At 39.7% G+C, this 17,936-nt stretch overlaps 1 protein-coding gene across 4 annotated transcripts in view; it reads right to left on the reverse strand.

Annotated features, from left to right (window-relative positions):
• Positions 1-3,635: 3,635 nt before the first annotated feature.
• DUSP16 (dual specificity phosphatase 16) overlaps positions 3,636-17,936 on the reverse strand; it is a 91,041-nt gene continuing 76,740 nt past the window's right edge. For all 4 annotated transcript variants that reach the window (XM_049882501.1, XM_049882502.1, XM_049882503.1 and 1 more), the window contains 3 exons: positions 14,055-14,214; positions 8,502-8,625; positions 3,636-6,295 (listed from right to left, as the gene is read on the reverse strand). In XM_049882501.1, coding sequence (XP_049738458.1) covers positions 5,119-6,295; positions 8,502-8,625; positions 14,055-14,214 — 1,461 coding nt within the window. In that variant the 3' untranslated portion in view covers positions 3,636-5,118. The remainder of the gene's footprint in view (positions 6,296-8,501; positions 8,626-14,054; positions 14,215-17,936) is intronic.

Genomic DNA, 17,936 nt, shown 5'->3' on the forward strand with positions numbered 1-17,936 from the left:
CGTAAGGCTCAACTGGGATCCTATATGCTCGTAAGCACTAAATCCAGGTAGTAGTATTAATGGCACAATAGGACTGTTCTCATTTAGTAGGGTGAAAGGCAGGTTTCCTTCTATCCTGCCAAACAATTTTGCTACTTGACCTTCAACAAGTGGAGCAAGTGTTGGTCCTAATCATACCGCCTTCGATCCAAGAAGGCAATAGTTTATAGAGCGGAAGGCCAGCTACTGCCTGTATCAAAAAGCTGAAAGGACAAAGCTACCTCCACGAATGTGGAATTCTCTGACATCCGAAGACTGGTGACTGTATCCTGTCTATCCCATAATCTTTGGCACATACAGCTCAGGAAATCTTAAGCCTAAAAACTTATTCTTGGCTTATGCTTTGATTAAACTTCTGCCATCTTGCCTGTTAAGGCTTTACTCAGTAGTGAACCTTCCCTTATGATATCCTCCATGATGGTGGAAAAAAGAGAAAATGGGTAATTGGTTTTAAGTCCCTTAGTTCTACCCAGGCAGTATAAAATTAATTTATAATAAGTTCTTAGGCTTCTGACAACACAGGCAGGTACTTTGCATTCAGATGTCATGGTTACAGAGGGGAATGGAAACCAGATCACTGCGTCATTCACATGCTTCCATCAAAACCTGAAACGTGTAGATTTAGTTGCTTACTAGAATAACCAGTATCCAGTGTGGTGTGTAGGTGTGCATCCATTGCTCTTAGGACTTTTTTCAGGGTCACCGTTGTCAAAAACCTGATGGAATTTACTGATGACTCAATTTTTCTTCATCAATCAAGGTCCCTTCTTACTGCTACTTAGTAAGACATGACTTATGCTAAAAGCTTTTGTGAACGGGGTACTTTTAATCCAGTCTTTGAAACTGTGATTAATTCCCTGACCAGAAAGAACCAAGACCACAGTTGAACCAACCCTCTCCAAGTTATCTTTGTTTGCCTGCAATGCTGCTTCTACAAGGTCACGTTCTGTGTTTGCTGTGGGACGTTCAGCTGATCCTAGGGTTCTAGCTGAAACTAAAGGAGTGAAACTTCTGTTTTTACATAAATGCAACTTGATGTCTATGCATATAAACTGCAACAATACGATCAACTTGTGAACATCTTTAAGACTGTGCTGTAGTTTTTCGGTTGGTTTCACAATACTTTAAAGATACAACCAAGTATAATTATGCTGTTCAAGGATGAATGAGATTCCAAAAGCTAGAAATAGCTTACTTCCCTCTTCCACTTACAGATAGAAAAGGGAAGGTGATACTCAGAAAAAAGCACCTAGACAAATTTTAAAACATCCCAGCTTAGTGCCATAAAAAAACAAAACCAGTATTTAAAATAACAGTGAAGGGTTTGAGGTAGAAAGTTTTTGGATTTTTACTCCCAGCATACAGGCCATATGCTTCACGTATCTTTCTTTGGACATCCAGGGTGCACTCCAATTTTGCCTGACTTTCTTTCACATCTCAAAAATCCACACCTTCCCTTATTTCCCTAGTCCAAGCCTTGGTCTGATCTAGTCTTCTAAAGTCAGCCTACTCAGGCTGGTCTTTAAGGGCTCCAAAATTTGTCTACTTTTAAGTAGCTAACTATCTTGACCCCCAGGCCTTCCTGAAACCCACACTGTGCACCTCATCCAAAGCCTCCCACTGAAACACATCACCTGTTCTGTCCCACTCCCACCTCTGTTCTTCTGCAGGATCCTCGCGCCAAGATGGCTGTCTCCTAGTACTAGCTTGCCCAGTCCAATCCTTCTTGCTTTTAAATTTTCATACATCTAACTTCAAGTCAGAAGCCTTTCACAGCCAACTTAAATGAAGTCAACTGTGATACTCTTTATATTCATTACTGCATTTGCTTGCACTGAAGGTAAATACTTCATTCCTTTAATACATAATTCTTTATTAATGAACTGATGAAATTAAGCTTCTCTGAGGTAAAGCCCACACGTATCAACATAAGTCATCATGTCCAGTGTCATTTATAAGCAGAGAGGTCATTAGGATGTACATGGCAAGGATGGTTAACTATTCCTCCTTAGTTCTTCCTACCAGGATTACCAGGTCATTTACATATTACATTAGAGAGTGCAAGTGCATATCTGATCTTTCTTTCTACCCTGTACTTACGTGCTCCGGGATCAGTCATAAAATATTTACGAAGTGCTTTAAATTTCTACCCTGTAGCGGTCATTCAGTATAGAATTTAAGAATGAAGCTGACACTAAACTGTTGACTAATGCTCCAGTGTTTCATGTGAACGAGATAGGGCACATATTTGATGACACCACCACTTTATTTTGGGCTAAATCCTCATTTACATGAGACTAGGGGAACAGGTTCCACGACTGCCTCCTTTGGCAACTTGGACATTACTGTTCCCAAGTTTCTAACTGCAAAGAGAGGTCCTTTCTCATATTTATGTATAAACAGGTACCAGTTTTGATTTTATTTCATCATATTAACATACATGACACATCAAAATGAGAAATGCACAATTTACCATTCAACAGCTTGCCTTACACCAAAAGAACACTATTTTCATCTTAAACATTTATACAGTCCTTCCACCTAACTTTACAAATCTCCTACACTGTTTTCCAGCATTTCTCACATAGAAGTCTAGTTTTGCTCTTTAAAATCACCATCTGTATCATCCTAGTAGACTCCAGGGCTTCCCCTGTGATTGCATGCTGAGGAGGGCCAGCCACCATGCTGCCCGCTGACACCCAAGCAGCATCAAGGCTTGCCCCCGAGGCTGCCCCTTTGGCAGGGTAGTCTTGATTCCAAGAATTGATTATTTGACATTAGCAATCAAGAACTAAAGGTCGTAGTGTACGACTACATCACAGTTATAGGTAGGAAGGGGACCTTGGCCAAGAGAAACCCCAAATGATGAAAGGTAGATTCCTGCTGATAGATCTCTTGTCGAAACCAAGTCCGCCAACCCTCCTGAAACATAACATTGGAGCTATTGCTTTCATTTCTTTAAAAAGTTTGACAGGTGTGACCAGACTCTGGAAGCAGTGAGCTGTTACACATTTGGTGTGTTGTATAAATAACGCATCAAAAATGACTGTGTGAAACCATGAGAATGTCTGATTACATCAAATATTTAAAATTTTAGCACATGTATATATAAAAACTAACTCAGATGATTTAACAGAATTTTTTCAATGTGTTAAAAATGTACTCCCTGTGCAGTTTTCTACCTTCATTTTATGCCCATATCATAGCACATTATTTGTGCGTAGCCAGTTATGTCTGTGAAGCGCGTAATTCTCATGATCAAGTTAGTCAGTTTTAAATCAGGTCATTCCATGCTGGTTTTAGCCGTCACCACAGGAAACATTAAGTCACATCCTAGTCAAAGGACTGTCCATTTCTCAAACATCAAAAAACCTGAGATATGAGTCAGCAACTAGCTACACTTACAGTAAAGGAAATAATGACAACGACCACTCCCCCCCCAAAAAAAACAAAACACAGCTGCTGACGTAAATTAAGGCTTCAAAAGAGGACCATATTGTAGTTGACAAAACTCAAGCCAGGAAGTTTAAAAGCAGATATACACTATCACTGTTTACTTGTTCCAATCACCTTGTATTTCCAGCTGCCAGGATTGATTCCATACAGTGATTGTAGCTCAAGGACTGAGAGACCACCTTGGTCTTGCTCCATTTGGATACGCTCCTTCTACTTAAAACATGCTGGGGATAGTTTTTGAGAACAGCTTGTCTGTGGCTTTCCACTGTACCATCAACTAAACAAAATTTAACAGCCTTCTTGTCACCTTCCTATACCAGCTGTTTTATTCTCAACATTTCCTGCTTATTGAACCCTCGCTCAGCCCTATTAGTAAATTGGCAAGTCTGAGAAAATTATAGAAATACCACCCTCATCACATGCCATGGGGAGAGGAAAAAACAAGCCAACACTGAGAATGTAACAGTGTCCTGCTTACTTTCCTCAGTAAGTTTCCTCAGCAGCTTTACCTTCCTTAATCTTCCCACAGTTTTTCTCCCTCTTGGTAGTTTTCTATAAGATTCCACCTTATTGTTAACATTTTTACAAGATGCATCCATGCAATGGAACAGAAATGGAAAACATCTACTTTGGCTGAGAACTCAAAGGTGCTGCTGTTCTGCTACCAACCCAAATTCACATTTGGCTTGAAACCAAATTTATTTAAGGGATTAACAATCCCATTTTAAATAATCCTTTGATTTATAAAGAGGGAGGTAGACTTATTTAGCCTCCCAACTTCAACTTAAATCATTAGGTTGCCAGATTCCTGGCTGTTAAATTGAATCCTAGATGGTTTCCCTTCTCTTTCTTCGTAAAGCTGAGAACAGAAATTTTAATTACCTCCATCCAGGCCCAACTGGCAATTTGTGCATGTACAGTTTGAATTGGTCTGAAGAGTGTGACTAGCTACCTACCTATTCACAATGCTTAAAAACGGGCTCCCAGACATGGGTAGTGGTGAAAGCCCCATCTTGACTGTCTGAGGTACTGGGTTTGCTCTAAAGCAGATCTTGGCAAGTCCCCTAATGGTCTGTCCAGAGAATGATGCATGTGTCACTCAGCTGTCAGGTCAGCTGGGATTTGTGGATCAGCTTCTGATGCAATCATTTCTTTTGGATTTACCAATAGGTTTCTGTCCCTAACGGGGTCTACCCACCCGACCCACAAGCTGGCTCAGTCTCAGCGCTAAGGTGCACTATGGAAGGGACCGGGCAAAGACTAGTATCTGAGATCTCTTTGTAGCACAACACAAAAATGGCAGGGGATTTTGTCCTCTAACACCAAGTAAAACTTGCTCCTATAAGAGGATATGCAATTCACTGCATGAAACTGCTCTTCATCTGTCTAGGGGGAATCTAGCATCTGCCCTTCCACTGTTGTTGAGAGAAATGTTAGCTGATCTCCCAAATGCAGATGTTACGCGGGAACAACTGTGTTGATCCATCTTTTGTTTTTACACCATAGCTCCATTTTCCAAAAATATATATGTATATACATATATATATTTCAGATTTACAGGGAATATTTTTTTGTGAAGAGAAAAAAAAAATCAGTCAATAGAAGTCACAAGTGTCTTTTTTCTCAGGAAACTTCAATGATTTCCATACTGCCTGAAAAGCTAGACTGACTGCCCACTTTCCCTAGTTCTTCCCGCGACCTGTTCTCCGACATGATGCCCTCTCCAAATTCCATCTGGCAGCTTCTGCGTTTAAATTGCTTTTCAAAGGGGCTCTCTTCATGCCAGCTCCGCCGTGAGTCAGCTCTGTCACTTGGCTTCTGCCGTCTGCGCACAGAATAGACTTGGTCACTGCAAGTGGGCAGCTGGCTACAGCTGTAGGCAGAATAACTGGCATTACCTCCATAGATGGCTGAGGCAGAGTAGAAGTGAGAGGACTCTGTGGCAAAATACCAGCTATTGGTCAAGGAAGGAGTAGAGGTCTGGGGAGCCAAGATATCTGAGTGCCAGCCCTTGAGGCCCAGCCCAGCAGCAGACTTTGCAAGGTGTTGCTGGCTGGTGGAAAGGCCAAAAAGGAAGTTGGTGTGATAGTTGTCCTCCACACTCCCACTCCGATGCAGTGGAGATAAGACAGACCTTTGGGTGGCACCACTATTGCTGGTTCTTACTGAGTGCAATCGCTTGCTCTGGCTGTCTGAAGGCCTGGTCGCCTGGGGCTTCTTGGGGATGTTGGCTTCTTCCTTATCTGGGCTGGTTTCTGGAGTCTGCTCTGATACTTCCTGAACTGGGGAGAACTGGCATAGCTTGTTGGTCCCATCCAAAGCACTGGAAGGTTTGTAGTATTCTAAAGCATCCTCTGATGAGGAGAAGCCATGCAAGGACGCTGCCATACTAGCTGAGTAAGAAACCGATTTGATATCCAGAGAGAAGGAACGTTTGAGCTTATTGCTGTCTTCCAGCTTGTCTGAGGACAGATGGAGCCCGTTGAGCGCCTGCACCAGTGGACTGTCCTCCAGCAGTGCTGGCTGTATGCTGGGCAGACTGGCAGGATGCACAGGCCTTTGCCCTGCTGCCTCTGAGGTAGCAGAGTGGGCACAGGGTGGACTGAGGGACGTCTCGCTTTTCTGTCCACCCTCTGAGACTGCAGGGGCAGGTTCACTTGGCTTCTCCAGGTGCAACAGCTTGAGTTTGCTCTTTGGCCCTGAGGCTCCAGTCTGGTTCTTAATCTTCTTCTCATAGTCCAGGAGTTGGCCCAGAAAATTGAAGTTTGGAGATATAGTAGGTCTTTTTTCTTTCACAAATCTATGAAGAGAAGAAAAAAACAAAAACTTGAATTTTCAAACTACACTTTATCTGAAGAATACTGAGAATAAATGAGATCAGGAATTACTAGGAAGACCCTCCCAAATACCTTTGGAAGATATTTGGTTCGGAAGTTCAGGGAGATGCCTCAAGGTTGAATACAAAGGGCCTCAACATTGGGATGGCTTTAAAAAATGTCCCTGCAGCATGCTAGAGAAGGGGGGCCAGGCCCCAAAAGCTCTAGCTCTAGCCTCCTCATTTTCAAGAATCCAAAGCTTCCACTGCAATTGAGAAGAGATGATTCCACCATCAGGAGTCCATCATAATAGCCACTCTCCAACTTCAATTTTCCAATATCATGCCCTTTCCAAGTCCCCACAGTCATGTCCTCAAGACATTTCACACTTGTAATTAATGAAAAAAATAGAGGATATCATATGGTCAGAGTTCCAAAGCAGCCACTTCTGAGTTCTTCTCTCTGAACTCAACGTGACAGGATAACCAGCTACCGCAGTCTCTGTGTACTGCACTCTGATAATGCTTTAAATATTATCTCAACTATCGGCACAGCTACCCTGTCAGGTGGGTGTAATTACCCCCATCATACAGATCCATAAAGAGAGTCTTAAGTGACTTGCCCAAAACCACACAGGTACTAAATGATGGGGCTAGGATTTAAACCTGGTGTCTACTGTCTGGGTCCATTTTTGTTACTACCATATTTAAAAAGATTCATCAAGAGATCAAAACCAATAATAGATAGCTAATATGTTTCACTGAGGACACAACAGATAGCTAATATGTTTCCTTGAGACAGTAGACAAATTCTTAATGGTCCCTAAACCTTACTGACGGAACCGTGGTGGCGTAGTGGTTAAGAGCTCAGCTGCTAACCAAAAGGTTGGCAGTTCAAATCTACCAGCTGCTCCTTGGAAACCCTACAGGGCAATTCTACTCTGTCCTATGGGGTCGCTATGAATTGGAACCAACTGGATGGCACCGAACAACAACAACAAAATGTACTGACGCTCTTCAGAAGATGGTGCAGGAGTGAAACTACATTGAAAATTTACACTTCAATAAAGAAAGAGATAAAAAAATAAAACTCTTTGGAAATCAGGTAAGCTACGGCAAATTAACAAACCCAGAAATAACTGGCTCAACTTCAACAAATATAAATTTAAGTCCCTCATAATAAGACTTACTAACATAACCTAAGGGTGCGTTTTCTTCTGGTCTGTACATGGCACAGGAGGACACCAGGGAGAAGAGCCTGCATTGAGGGCGGGGAGCTCATGCAGACAACAGAGGTGCCATTTCCTCCAGGCTCCTTTCAAATTAACCAATTTGAGAAAAAGTCAAACTGCTATTACAGTCCTGCTCCATGTGTTTATATTTTTGATCTGTCCTTTAGTTACACGGAAACTAAGTACATCTACCCCACAGGACATGCAGGGAACTTGGAGACAAAAAATCATACACTGCCCAAAACAAAACAAAAAAAAAACCAATGCCATCAAGTCGATTCCAACTGAAAGTGACCCAAGAGGACAGAGTAGAACTGCCCCTTAGGGTTTCTAAGATGCAGACTGGCACATCTTTCTCCCACAGAGCAGCTGGTGGGTTCAGACTGCCAACCTTTCAGTTAGCAGCCGAGCACTTAACCCCACTGTGCCACCGGAGCTCCTGCATACACTGCCAGTAACTGCAAAATCTGGGCAACTCTAGAATACGGGAAATTTTACTTAGTGAATGGAGTATGATAATCATTTGGCTTTACACTTGCATTATTAGATTTTTTTCCTTATGGTGAAAGAGGTACAAGGCTTGAAGTAAAGATTATATAACAAGCCAAGCATTTTCTCATCTGTAAATTAAAGCAAATGACACTCCCCAATTAAGGGAAGGACTAAGCTCACCTAATGGGACAGAGACCTCTGCCTGGATTTGTTTGTTCCTTAAACTTAAAAAAGTAGCTGAGGATGAACTTGGCAGATGTTAAGGCAGAATTAATGCTAAATAATAAACATGCATTCTTCTCTAATCTTTGAAAGGCCATTTAAAAAATCCACAGTAACCTATAAAGGATATAACCTATAAAGGGTATAATCTCAACCTGCTGTAACCTGGCTACCAACCCTCCTATCCCTTCATGCTTCAGGTCAAAGAAAAAGCCAACCCGCACAAGACATGCGCCTGTCCTCACCTGTAAGCTTCATCTAAGGACATATCCATCCTCTTCATGATGTAGGCAATGGCAATAGTGGCGGAGCGAGAGATCCCAGCCAGACAGTGCACTAGCACACATCCATTGGAGGCTTTTGCTTTCTCTGTGGGAGTCAAACCAAGAAGGGTCACATTTAAGGACAACTTCGCTCAGCAGTGAGATCCTGTTTCCATTTACTTAACTCAGTGTTCTTCAGCTGAAAAGCTCAAAACAAATCTCGTCTACTTATATCACATTTATTCTTTCAATATTCTTTTGAGGAAGCAGGGAAGATTGTTTCCTTTCCATTTACATATAGGACACCTGAGGCCCAAATGTGTCAATAATCAAGTTGTCCCTAACTCCCATTTCAGTACTTTATACCATGTTGGTTTTTTTTTTTTTTGTCTTTTACATTATTTATTACCCTAAAAACTTTTCCTAGCTATAAATCCCTCATTGTGGATATCTGATACTACCTGCTTAGTGTAGTAGCTTTCAGAAATACAGAAAAATATAAAGAAAATTAAAACCATACAAAATCCCATCCCTAAAATAATAGCTAATAATACTTTGTTTACTCCTGTTGTTTGACACTTCAACTTTTTTCTAATTATGTAAGAGATACTATTACATTTTAAAACATCTAGTTTCATTTTAAACACACTTGACACATATTACTATTTAAAAAGGAGGCAGGTAGGGGAGAGGGAAAGAGAAAGAATCACAATGTCAACATATTGCAACTTTAAAAGTTGCCAGATCAAGCTACTTTTAAAATGATAAAAGTCATAAAGCCTATATTCATGTTAGTTTCCCTGTTTTTCTTTAGAGATAAAGTGTCAAAGTAGCTCAGTTTTATCTGCTAAATTTAAGAAGAAAACCATGTATACTGTGAATCAGGACTACCAGGTTACTTTAGTGGGCAAAGGAACCTTTCTCCTTTCCATAATACCCAGAAGTTACTGTCTTACTTAATTCTCTATAACATGGTTCAAGGATTCATGGACATTTTGTATGAATCAAAGAGCCCAGGAAATTCAATCCAAAAGTGCTGACATTTTTCACTGTTGGTGGGCTTAAAAAGCTTACATGTAAGTATAGATGAAGTTATCCCACAAAGCTCAGAAGCAGCTAACATTTTAACCAGTACTATGACTACTTTGGTTCCCTGGGTGGTGCAAACAGTTAAGCACTTGACTACTAACCAAAAGGTTGGTGATTCGAATCCACCCAGAGACACCTCAGAAGAAAGGCCTGGTGACCTAATTCTGAAAGATCACAGCCTTGAAAAGCCTACCGAGCACAGTTCCACTATGTAACACAAGGGGTTGCCATGAGACAGAATTGACTTGACAGCAACGGGTTTGGTTTTGAGGACTACATTAACTGGAAACACATGTGTGCTTCGCCATAGCTCTTGCTATGGACTAAATTCTTCCCTTTTCATTCTTATTACAGATGGTGGAAAGAGATATTTACCAAACCCCTTATGTTAAAATTCTTGTAATTAATTAACAGATACCCAGGGAACTTGCTCTGGCAGCTAAATAAAATAAGGCTAAAACCAACTCCAACCTCACCACCAGTGTTATTACAAATTTCTAGTGTATAAGATAATTCAATCATTATGTCCAAAATACCACAGGGGTTTTGGATATTATACAATCAAGGAGCTTTCCTTCTAGATAGGGAATCTAAACAATAAAACAGTGAAAAAATGAATATAAAGTAATATTGAAACAAACAAACAAAAAAGTACTGTAAAGGAAACCCTGGTGGCGTAGTGATTAAGAACTACGGCTGGTAACCAGAAGGTCGGCAGTTCAAAATTCACCAGATGCTCCTTGGAAACCCTATGGGGCATTTCTACTCTGTCCTGTAAGGTGGCTATGAGTCAGAATCCACTCGATAGCAACAGGTTTGGTACGAGATAATACCGTATAAACCTATGCCTTTCTGTGCCTACATAGTTCTCTTTATACAGCATTTAGACTCTGCTGGTGTCAGTGTTTCCCCTTTAGCACTGGCTGCTGAAAAGCTCAAAGCTAAGGCTATTGCTCTATTTCAAAAGGTAACTGCGATTCGGATTTTCTGGCATACTTATGGTACTTTTCCTAGTCCCACATTAGTTGGTTCTTACTCTTTTATCCCATTTTAGTGAGTATATGTATGTGTGTGACTGTGTATTTCCTCTGAATCCAATCTCTTACTAGAAGCTGTTTCAAATCCTTATTTGATGTAGGCTGGGTTTAAATTTTAGAAAAATAAATGTTGGTAATATTCTCTCATTTTTATTGAGATAATTAAACTATAAGAACCTAGAAAGGCAGTACCGACTCTTAACATTCCCCCAGAGAATCTAATACTGAGCACTTAATATGCACCCAGTGAATACTGGCTGGCTGACTGATACCTATTTTTAAAAAGCAATCTACGTAAAAATATGAAAAAAGTTGTAAGGAAATAAAACACAATGATGACAACAGATGTTAGGATGCTGAGATTATAGGTTTCCTTTTCTCTGCTTTTCAAATGTTCTGCATTGTGATTTCACTGTTTTTACAATTAAAATCTTTCGATGATGTATTTTAAAAATCAAAATGAAAGTGATTAGATTGGAGTGGGGTTCATTAGAACAGATTTCTTGGCAGAAGTGATCATTAAACTGAATCTCAAAGCAAGGGAATTAACACACACAGCCCTGGCAGAGAGGGGAGTGGAAACGTGTGCAGAAAGCCCTTTGGTGGGACTGAACGTGCTGCGCAGGGAACGCCCTGCCGTGGCTGGGACACTCGAGCTGCTTGGGAGAAGGCTTCAAAGCTGGGGAGCAGGAGTTGGAGGGTCTTGGGAGTGTTAGGCCAAGGACTACATTTTGTATGTAGGCAATTAAGAGTCACTGCAGATTCCTGAATAGGGGCACAACGAGAAGAAGATGGTGGTCAAAAACTGGAATTAAAAAAAGAAGGTTGCCACTACAGAAATTCAGGGATAAAGTCTAGGTTTAAAAAAAGGGAAAGAAGATAGCAACCCTTCAAAGGATAAGGGAGCCAGTAAGGATGAGAAGCTGCAAAGGCTAAAAAAAGGAAATTATACCTAAGTGAAGGCAGAGAATACAGCTCTAAGAAAAAAAAAAAAAAAAGAGGAGCTTCCCAGATAATAATTTTTTAAATAGCTACTATTTATTATAAAGAGCCAACTGTGAGGCACTTTGCAAGTTGGCCTACATATATTGTCTGTTTTAATCCTCATGCTATCCCTATAAGGTAGGTAGGTACATTAACTTTAGTTTCCACATCAGGAAATTGAGACACAGAGAATTTTTAAGTAACTTGCCCCAGATCACTTGGCTAATAACCAAGGGAGGCAGGAGTCAAATATAGATGGTTTACCTCCAAAGTCCATGTTCCTAATCACTGCCCTATACTGCCTATAAGCAAAGTCGGAAGTTTGGTGTGGGTGACGTGGGGCAGGGGCCGAGGAGGGAGCAAGAGCCTGTATAACCAGCCAGCTGGGGTTGGGGACACTTCATGAGTGTCCCATGACACAAAGAGGCAAACTTTGCCTACTGCTGCCAACATTAACTAAAAATAAAGATAAAACTCTATGAAAACCTGAGACCTACCAACAAACTCAGAGAGCTATTGAAATTTCATCTAAATAACGAAAAGAAAAAATACCTATGAGCCTGTAAGTCATTAAGTCTTGGTATAACGGTACATCTTCAAATTTATATATTCACTCTGCCATGACTAACCTGGCTTAAAATGCCATGTAGAAGATTAGCAATTATAGTGAATATGGGCTGGATTCAGAGAATGGCCTGGAAGTTTATCATCCACAGTTCCTTACTGAAAGAACTATTAAAGAATGTTCTTGAGCAAGACAAAAAGCAGCCCAGAGAGAACAAGTAAGATATAAAATGTTGACAAATTTAAGTAAAGTTTTACCGTTTAAAAAAAAAAAGTGGGCTGGATATTTTGGCCTGAATGAGATACGGGCAGTGGCCTTGTAAATCCAGTCAAGGCAAGTAAAATACTACTAAATAAATAAAAATACTTGTAGACATTACAAATAAATTATGACATGTGTGTCTGTGTATGTATTTAACCAACTTGGTACACGGTGAAGTTCCTTTTGTATGAATTAAAAATGGTAGAATGATATCTCCCATGAAAGAAGGAAACAAATTGGGGACAAAGTTATTCATATTATCTCTTTTATACTAACTCTTCTAAAGCTTAATCATTATTATGACTTGAAGGAATCACTTTCTCTTCTAATAAGATTCTGAAATTGTAGTTTTGGCTGAAATTAGAGCCAGATGTTCTCTGCAACAATGTGACACACAATGGGAACTGTGTAATTATTAACCATGTAATTTTTTAATTAATAACCAAGAGTTATTAGTTATTACTTCCTTCTCATAATTAACCAGATAATTATTAACCATAATTACTATCTTTTAAAGAGGCAAAAGCTGAATGGATGTTGACTACTTCCTAGAAGGGCAATGTAGGGGGTATTCATTTTGGAGATTTTTTTGGTAATTATTTTAATGTGAATTGTCTCAGTCATTCATCTTCAGATGTTTCACAGAATGAGTCCTAATTTAAGATGGAAACCCCTAGCAATCTGGAAATCTTGAAAAAAGGGAACTGTTTTTGAACTACCAGAGTTCCAACTTTGGTATCTAGAAAATTCCTCTCACAGATGAAAAATACTGTGGGGACCGAATTTACATAATCTCACCTTTTTAAAAGTACTGATTCCTATTTTTAAAAGATTACAATAACCAATTCAGAGTATTTAATATGGATTAAAGTGTTCAAACTTGTGTGACTAGGGAAAAAACAAGAAAGGAGTCACACCTTATGATGCTTGTTATTACAAGGTTTAGCAAGAGTCCTCATCTGTTCAGCCACTCTCTGCTAAAGCCACAATTCCAGTAAAAATCTCGCCAATTTACTACCAGCAGACATAATCCTACAACCCTCAAATGTCAGAAGAGCAACTGTAGCTTGGAGTCAGGGAAGCTCCAGAACTGAACAGGCCCAGTAAACAGAACAATTTATGGTACAGATCGGATCCTGTCACAGCCAACATTAAAGAAATGAGCAAATGTGTGTGAGTTTTGTATTTTATTAGATCCAATTCCAAAACTGCTTGAAGTTACTGGCACATGGACTGAGGTTTAGAAATCTTGTGATATGAAGACTTTAAATGTAATGGAATTTGTTTTCATAGAATTTGACTTGTCTCTGGAGAAAGAATAGTAGCAAGGCAAAAACTAAGGAATACCACCAAAGTTTCTTTAAGTCTTTCATGAGATTTGAAAAAGTGGGGTGGATTGTTTTTTAGGCCAGTCCCTTAGGGATGACATGGCACACACCTTTGACTACTAAGTGAGATAAGCAACAGTTTTTTTTTTTTCCAGGCTTCTGGAATCTCTTTAATGGATTCTTTTTCTCTAAAGATAAAAAGGAAGATAGGCACTTACTTATACATGAGACTATAACCCCAAGGACTTGTAATATTACTTAAGCTACTTACCAATGAAATCTACTGATTTGTCCAACCATGGTAAAATTTTCTCACAAAAGCTATCATTCACAGGCACTCGCAGGAAATGAGACTCGGGGATAAAGTCAGGCTTTGGACAGGTATTGCTGGCATTTAACACATAACCAATCCCATTCTGCTGCATCAGCTCCTATGGAGGAAAAGAGCAATTAAAGTGACTAATAATATACGGGGAAACCCTGGTGGCGTAGTGGTTAAGTGCTCCAGCTGCTAACCAAAAGGTCTGCAGTTTGAATCCACCTTGGAAACTCTATGTGGCAGTTCTACTCTGTCCTACAGGGTCACAATGAGTTGGAATTGACTTGATGGCAATGGTTTTTTGGTGTTTTTTTATTTTTGGTTAATAATATACTAACATGATCATCTTGAAAGAGTAAAACTTAACATAATGATAAAAATCACCAAATTCCTTGAAATAATCAGAGTTCATTCAATCAGCAAAATACCATTTAGAGGCTTAAGTGTAAAGCAGAATTTTTTTAAGGACAAAAAAGGTTATTTAAAATGGTATGCTTGAAGATCACATATCATTCATTAATACAGTCAACTCTCCATTAGCTTCACTATTAGAAAAGTGAAACAATATAAAATAAAACCATGACAATATGACTTCAGAATATATACACACACAATAAAACATTTTCTTCCCACACAGAACACGGTGGTTGTTCTCTAAGACGCAGTGCTAGGCATTCTTCTCACTCCAAATACTATTTGAAGGCTGACTCTATTTCCATAGCTTTAATTATCAGCTCTATATGCTGATAACGCTTAAATTGAAATAATATACATTCATATATACACCTACATACATATCCTCTTAAATTCACATCCCATATTTTGAATTACCTACTGAATATCTCTATTTGGGTGACCCACAGGCCCTTCAAACTCAAAACATCAGAAACCAAACACAATCCCTTTCTCCCGTCTCTGCCCCAAACTCCCATTTCCTCTCTGTAATCCCAGAATTGGCTTACGGTAACAACATCCATCCAGCTATTCGAACTAAAAACAGGATCACTGTCTCCTTTCTCTTCCTCATGACCCCTTCCCAAATGGCTGCCAAATCCTTTTGGTTTGACTTCTTCCTCTTCTCTCTATTCCCAGTCACTGCTCAACTGGGGAACTCTCGACATTTGCAGTCTTTCTCTCTCCAAACCATATTCTTAGCAACTCCTAAAGTTATCTTTCTTAACATAAAACATGGGCTAAGTGCTTTATCCACATTCAGTCTTCTAATTTCACCATATCTCGTTTGCTGCTCCTGTCCCATGCATACAACCACTAAATCCTGCAATCTCACATGTATACCCAGCCCTCACGTGCTTTCGTGCACACACTTCCCATGCTTAGAACGTTCCTGTTTCTCTTTGTGATGACTTTCTTCTCACTTTCCTCATTTCATTTAAATTAACCTTAACTACTTTTTTTTTTTTATGAACTGGTACAAGTTAACCGTTCCATTCTCTGTTCTTCCAAAGTACTCTGTTCAAGCCATGAGGAAGGCACCTACTGTAGTGTTTTAACTAGCTGATCATTCTTGGCTCCCCTATTAGGCAGTGAAGTAGTAAATGAGATCTTGGACTAGGTCTCGTTTGTTTTTTTCTACCTCCAGCACCAGGTACACAGTTGCACCCACTACTTGTCTGTTCAACTGACCCTCACTCACCATTTACCAGGCATGCCTACACAACCCACTTCATTTAGTTATTGCTGTGCTGCCTCTCAGGAACTGTTCTAAGCCTACAGTAATTCTCTTCTTCTAAGCAGCCTTGGTCACGTATTCCTTTTTTTAGAATGCTACTATCTCAACACATCTTCTCCAATTACTTGAAAGACAGTTGGTAATTTTCTTCCTACTTTAAGGAACAGGCCAATACCCTAATTTCTTCATTCACCACCTCCAAAATGCATTTGGCACAATAAATACACTTTGTTTTTTATAAAGATGGATACAAAAATCTGGATGTATATGGAACCCTCTCCCATCTCTGAGATGACTCTGAGATGAGTCAAGAAACAGCTTTGGGAGCTAGGTAGGCTTCTTAGGTTGACCAACACTCATCAGTTGTGCCACAGCCCAAGTCTGCTGATGGTCTCATAAGCTTCTGTTTAGTTAATAATCAGGCTATGAAGATCTCAGAGGTGTTTACTACAACCTTTAAACTTTTGTACACATAGCAAAGGTCACATCTGTTTTTCTGTGGGTGAACCAAAGCTACACTGAGTGCCATCTGACCAGCCACAGGGTATAGAAATGCATTCTGTATTTCACATGTAAGAACAGAGGTGGAGACTGACTTGATTTATAAACTTTCACTTAAAGCACAATAAAAATTAAAAAAAAAAAAAAAAGAACAGAGGTGGACACTGGAGTTAAGACAGTTTTTTTCAAGGCTTTCTCACTAACAGTCCTTGGAGACAGGAACCGTTTTATTTCTCCTTCATATACCACTTCCCCTTTTCCTTTCCACAAGGAGTACTACAAAGATTCATTAAATTAAAAGTAAGGGGAAGCAGTAAATCCCTTTCCAGCCAATTCAATAATGAAGATATCATGAAGGTTTCTGGATGAAAGGGCAAGCACTAACAGTGTTATCTACTGCAGACAATCAAAAGACAGCAGGCAGTTCTAAGGACAAAGTATGTTCCAAGTCAAAATGATGACTGTCAAATTCGATTTCCCAATAGAAAGAATGTAACAATGTATACTTCTGACAAGGAGCTTGATAACCTACATTTTGTAGAAATGACCACTTATTTAATCAACTTGACTCAAAAATATTTGTTGAGCACCTCTCATAACGGTCTATTAGTAATATAATAATATCATGGAACATAATAAAATACTAATATCTAGAGTGTAATTAATACCTACTAGAGGGTCGCTATGAGTCGGCATCGACTCAACGACAATGGGTTTCTATGCCAGGTTCTGTTTTAAACATTTAAATAGACTGTCTCATTTAACCCTCAAGCTGCCCTTTTACAGGGGTGCTATTATTACCCCCATTTTACAAATGAGGAAACTTAGGCTGAGAGAGGTTAATATAGTCACAAAGCTGCCACGTGGTCCAGCATCACAATTCATATCCACGTATACCATCTCCAGTGTCTGCCCTCTTAATCGCCATATTCTGCTAAACTTAAAAAGAGCTTTATTACACAATCAGATGGAACAATAAAGTCACTGGCCCATGCATATCCTTTTTCCTTCCCCACTAAATGAAGTATTTGAGTGTAAAGTTTTAATTTCATCCTCTTTGGCCCTTTTTAACTACAACAAATTAGAAAGCAGAAGAGCACCACTCTGCTCAAGGATTTCTCTGAGGAGACTCTGGGAGTGACTGAGGCCCTAGACGGTTGTTTGAGGAAATGTATCCAAGTTGTATATTTTGTTCTCTTTTTTTCCCTTATTGTCACCTCAACTGCAGTCGCAGGCATCCGAATGCTTGTCTTTCTGCCATGTCCGTATCAGTACCTACCCTGAGGATCGGCTGCCCACAGGCACGTCTCTGCCCTCAGGCTGCCTCCTGCCATGCACCAAACCCCAGCCACACGGCTGTGACTGGCCAGGCAGGAAATATGAGAAAGAGGCAATTGTGACCTGGTCTAAGAAACACCAAAAACCCAGGCTCACAGTGCAGCATGTTTGTATTGCAGAAGTATTCCTCACTTAAAAAACAAAGTACCTTAAAAGATTCATTTAAATATTTGCTTTGTTTCAGATAACTGATAAAAAGAGGAGAAAAAAATAGATATGAATGTGTTGAAATTGAATGATACTATTCATTATTTGTAGAATAAAACATTTTAAGTACAAAATGAGAAAAAATTAGATAACCTTAA

The sequence above is a fragment of the Elephas maximus genome, chromosome 4, assembly GCF_024166365.1.
Source record: "Elephas maximus indicus isolate mEleMax1 chromosome 4, mEleMax1 primary haplotype, whole genome shotgun sequence".
Lineage (NCBI taxonomy): Eukaryota > Metazoa > Chordata > Mammalia > Proboscidea > Elephantidae > Elephas > Elephas maximus.